Source organism: Papilio polytes, unplaced genomic scaffold, assembly GCF_000836215.1.
Source record: "Papilio polytes unplaced genomic scaffold, Ppol_1.0 DF823958.1, whole genome shotgun sequence".
Taxonomy (NCBI): Eukaryota; Metazoa; Arthropoda; class Insecta; order Lepidoptera; family Papilionidae; genus Papilio; species Papilio polytes.
The window spans coordinates 266,168-271,626 of record NW_013525246.1 but is presented as its reverse complement, the minus strand read 5'-3'; the positions used below and the strand labels follow the sequence as shown (position 1 = coordinate 271,626).

Genomic DNA, 5,459 nt, shown 5'->3' with positions numbered 1-5,459 from the left:
CTGCCCGCACCCGCTGCACGCGCACGCGCACGCCTTCCTCGCACGCCTCACTACCGCCTGCTTCAGGTAAGGGCCCCACATGGGAGTCCGTTTTTAACGGATACGACATATATATAAAAACTCTATTACAGTTATGCTCGCTTGTACAACCAACGTTCAATATGTATATATTGTAATTGTTTTCCCTGTGTACAAAGTGTAAATCTTACTAATATTATAAATGCGAAAGTTTAGATGGATGTATGGATGGATGTTTGTAAGCGTTTGTGGCCTAAACGGCTGAACGGATCTCTATGAAATTTGGCACAGGTTTAAAACATAGTCTGGAAGAACACATAGGCTACTTTTTATCCCGGGAATAGTTACGGTTCCCGTGGGATTCATTAATTTAGTTTTTTAATGTTTACCCGATTATTCTGCAACGTTTCAACATATCTTATTGAAATTTGGCACAGACATAAAACAAAGTCTGGAGTATACATGGGATAAGCTTTATCCCCGAGAAATGTCCGGTTCCCGAGGGATACGTAACTTTTTGTTATTTATATAGTTTGTATGTTTTCTAATACTACGCGGACGAAGTCGCAGGCAACGGCTCGTGAATAAATAAGTAAATAAATTTATACTCTATTCACACATAGGCACCGTATAACGTCCAACGGATCCGGCATTACTGGATCCGATGTGTGAACAGAAAACTACACGGATGGACGTTGTCGTGTTGTATTGTCGCATCACTCCCCCTCCTACACCCCGCACACAGCACCTATCCGTTAAAATTCAACGCTTAATATTTTTACTGTTCCGTGGTCCAGTATTCGATGACAAAACGGAATGTAATTTTTTTATAAAACGATATTTTTTTAATATATACAGATATCTGTGCCATGTGTGAAGTCGCTCATACTTACATACGCCATCGACGAAAAAAAAAACGTTCACGATAAAACGGAACAGTAAAACGGAGACATGTGTGAAAGCCGTAGCTCCACAAATCAACGCTAACGCATACTTTCTAATATAAACTATTGTAAACAGCTACTTATTTAGTTAGCGCGTGCAATCTTCAACTCTTTCTTTAGGTGGAATCGTGGACAATAGCTTAACAAACATAAAAGAACCAGTAATAAGAATATTTTTAATGTTGAAATTGAGAATTCCCACCCGCATATTCCCGAAACCATAAACACGTTAAGGGAACAAGAAAAAAAGGGTTCCTTCAATGTTCATCTTATACTTTATTAACTGACTAGCTGTTCCGGTGCGGCTTCATCCGCATGAAATTATAAAAAAAATATTTTATTGTTTACATTTGTCAAATTATCAACACCAAATGTCAAAATGACATGACATGATAAATCTTGACAATCTTGCTTCCTTGATGTTGGCAGCAACTTATGGTCTCTTTGCCACATTAGGGTTTTTATCCAAAAAATTTACCCCCTAAGTTTAATGGCGTGAAAATATATAGCCTAAAGCGTGACGTAAGTGTAGGGCTTTTTTTTAATATATACAAGAATATGCTGTAATTGCTGACATCTTGGCAACAATGAAGTGTGTGTTTACACTTTATTATAATAGTATAGATTGTGTGTCTTATTCTTTTTAGCATGAAATAACAGACAGTACAATATGATAATAAAACGTCATCTAACAGATTCTTATATAAAAACAATCATATTTGTGTGTATAGTATTTATTCTAATCTATACTAGTCTTGTCGACAACTTGCCCGCATGAAATTAAAATTTGAAAATAAGTAGCCTATGTGTTCTTCCAGATTATGTACATCTATGACAAATTTCATCGAAATCCGTTCAGTTTAATCTACAAACTCTAATAAACGTCCATCTAAACTATCGCACTAAAATTAGTAAGATTTGATCCAAGTTTAGCTTTTTTCAGAGTTATATTTTTTGTTATAGATACAGCAAGATATCAATGTATGACATCCAGTTTCCGCCGGAAGTGATCTCAATTAATTACGACACGAAGCGCATGCGCGACAACCTCATCGCGCAACTTAACGAACTTATGCTTAAAGGTACCTAAGTTACATTACTTCACTTCAGATATCTTTCTAAAGCTAAGATTAATATTTATTACGTCAAGTACTCATTAATTCATGATTAAATAACATTTACATAAAAATATAAAGGTTTAGTCCATATTTTTGCATTTTTAAACTTAGCATACTAAGTTGTAACTTATTAAACTATTTGGAATTCCTAGTTTGAAATTTAAAAAAAACGGGACTGAATTTGCTTTAAATACAATTTTTTATCTAAATTTAATCCGACTCGAAGGACCATATTAATATTTCAATTAAAAACTGCATCTAATAATGTTTTAACAGTTAACAGTCCGTAATATATTAAATGTGTTAATGTTCAGCGTGTATACTTGGCAGGGCACGAGACATTCAGTGGTGCGGGGGAAGGGGAGGAGAAGGAGCGGGAGTACTCCGCCTTCCGACACCATATGGATAATATCCACCTTGCGCTTACCTCTGCCAGCCTCCACGAACATGTTACACTCGCCAGTTAGTATCTCTCTCTCTCTCTTTCTCTCTCTATTCCTCTCTTGTTACCAACTATCTCTTACTCTTGTCTGAGATCAAGAATGAACTTCACTAGCCGATTGTCTAGTCTAGGTCTATGTCAGCTACGTTTAATACGGGTTTAAAAGTTTTTATATTTACTTTCAAATAGTTTAAAAAAATAAGTAACTTAAGTGATCTAGACTCTGTAACAAATATCAAAATCCGTTCAGCAGTTTAGGCTACAAATTCCATCCATCTAAAGTTTCGCTTTATAATATTAGTAAGATTTTCGAAGTCTCTAGAGGGAAGTGCCCCTCCTTGAAGATGACCTGAAGGTTACTCGAATGTGACCTCTAAAATCTATGTAATATATTTTCAACAATGAATTATGTTTTTATTTACTTTAATTATAATTTTTTGTACACTTTTAACTTTTAAATACCTGAAGTTTTATATACCGGGGTTATAAATCGCATTGGGCTACAATCGATTTTATTTTAATATGTTACCTTTGACTGATAATCTCCAAGTTAAAAAACAAAAAGCATATTACGAAAATAAAGTAGAACCTCGATAACATAAAAACCTCCAAAACTTTAAGAAATAATATGTTCTCCAAACAGAGCCCAAAACCTCTACAACATAGACCCTTGATAACTTAAAACCTCTATAACTTAAAACATTTTGTGTTTCCCTTGGACTTTAACTTATCGAGATTCTACTGTAATAAATACATCGTTTTGATTTTTTAACTATTTTTCCCTAAAACAGTAGAACCTCGATAAGTTAAAGTCCTCACGAAATATTTTAAGTTATAGAGGTTTTAAGTTATCAAGGGTCTATGTTGTAGAGGTTTTCGGCTCTGATGGGAGGGGAACATATTATTTTTTGAAGTTATAGAGGTTTTTAAGTTACCGAGGTCCTACTTTAGTAAAAAAACACAATAAAGAGTACATACATTTTGTAATTTGACTTTAAAAATCAGACTTTTAATGCTTTTTTAGGCGTAGTACGTAATTTATGGAATGTTTCTGATAACATAATAACTGGAGAGAGAATGCTCCGCGAGGCGCAGGACAAGTGGTCGAGTCCGCAAAATAAGAGTAAATTGCAACCAGAAAGCAACCGTAAGTACTACGACATAAAGTTCAAATTACAATAACATGAAAACTAACTTGTAAAATAAAAAAAAATATGCCCTATGTGTTTTTGTACATATTATAAATGTTTTTTTTCACATTTTGATTATTATAAATTGAAGACAGTAATTCTATAGGCTTTTTTTTTTAAATTTGAGACACTTTTTAATTATATTAGCACAAATGTTATTATAATTTTCTTTATAGAAGAAGATAAAGAAGCAGACGAGTGTAACGAAAATGCTGCAAATGATAGTTCAGGTAACATTTTTTATTATTTTTTTAAATAGCTGTTTTTTTTTAATTCACTAATATTTAATTCGAATATCGAGATTTGGAGTTACAAATACGTGACTGGAAATAAATATCCTTAACTATTGACGCTTCGTAATTGGCATATTTTATATTTTTTTAAAGACTGTGTTTCCATTTATGGTTTTAATTATTCAAGACTAGTTATCACACGCGGCTTATTCCGTGTGGAATTAAAACAAAAGTAAGTAGCCTATGTGTTCTTCCAGACAAATCTATGTTAAATTTCAATCTACAAACTCTAACAAACATCCATCCAACCATCCATCCATCCAAACTTCAGCATTTTTAACGTTACTAAGACTAACTAATTAACGTTATAAGATATAGGTAAATGGAAGTGACAAAGGGTATATAAAGAACATATATTATAGGTAATTATTTTTTTATTAGATTCTGTAGAAAACCTATAGTTTAGATTTTTATTATATATTAAGGTACTGAGGAGGATGAAGAGAAAGGGGACAAGAAAACTGTTAAACAGATTCTATCTCAACTTTTGTCCAGTAATCAACAAGCTAATCAGGTATTTAAACTTTAATTAACAAAAAAACTTTCTTAAATAATTTAGATAAGTTTGACAATTCATTTCAAATTTAGTAGGGATGGGTTGTGTAATCAGTCAGGAATCTTATCGAATATTGGGTTTTATTCTTATAGAAGTTGGAATCGATAGATTTATAGTTAAAACTTATGAAATAAAAAACACCGTTTTCTCAAATTAATAATGACTATAACAAATAATGAGAGTAAATAAATGTTTATTACTACTACAGCCGTATGTAATCAAATTAGATTTCGCTATTATTTCTGTCATCGCTAAATTTTCTACACTATAATCAATACTAGAATTGTCCTCTAAATTAGTTAATAAGAAAATAATAATTTTAGTTCAGTTCGATAATTTAAACCGAATATCCATAGTTCAAAATTGTTCGCTGCGTGTTTGTTTCGTCACTACAATACCTGTCTATTAAGTATGGCATTTGCCTTCATACAAATTGAATTCAATACTTCATATGCGTCATTTATCAAACTAATCTATCTTATTTAGACACACTATAATAACAATTTTTGTATAACGTAGTTTTAATATTTTAAATCTATCAAGTTAATTTATCCGACCCAAAAATATTATGTACGAAAAAAGCTTTATATTTATTCTAATAAAGTAATTTCAGATCCATTTTAAGCAAACTTTACTTTCAACTGTAAAAGTCAGAGATTTCTAAATTTTTTTAACCGACTTAAAAAAAAACAGGAAGTCGTCAATTCAATAGTGTTATGTATGTTCTTTGATATAAGTGATTCCTTGTTATCGGTCTCACATTTAAAATTAAAAACTACCCAGTAGTTTTTGAGTTTTTTCAAAAAATTTGGATATTTTTGACTTGAAGTCAGTTTTTGTAAGAATCCTTACAATTGTTAACTATAAAGCTGCATGCATTCAACTCGTGTACCTTTAA

At 32.0% G+C, this 5,459-nt stretch overlaps 1 protein-coding gene across 1 annotated transcript in view; it reads left to right on the top strand.

Annotated features, from left to right (window-relative positions):
* Window positions 1–5,459, top strand: part of LOC106101666 (putative 1-phosphatidylinositol 3-phosphate 5-kinase) — a 15,141-nt gene that overhangs the window by 6,995 nt on the left and 2,687 nt on the right. The window contains exons 7-12 of the mRNA XM_013280975.1: window positions 1–66; window positions 1,926–2,044; window positions 2,411–2,542; window positions 3,547–3,669; window positions 3,889–3,942; window positions 4,431–4,519. Of these exons, the coding sequence (XP_013136429.1) occupies window positions 1–66; window positions 1,926–2,044; window positions 2,411–2,542; window positions 3,547–3,669; window positions 3,889–3,942; window positions 4,431–4,519 (583 nt within the window). The remainder of the gene's footprint in view (window positions 67–1,925; window positions 2,045–2,410; window positions 2,543–3,546; window positions 3,670–3,888; window positions 3,943–4,430; window positions 4,520–5,459) is intronic.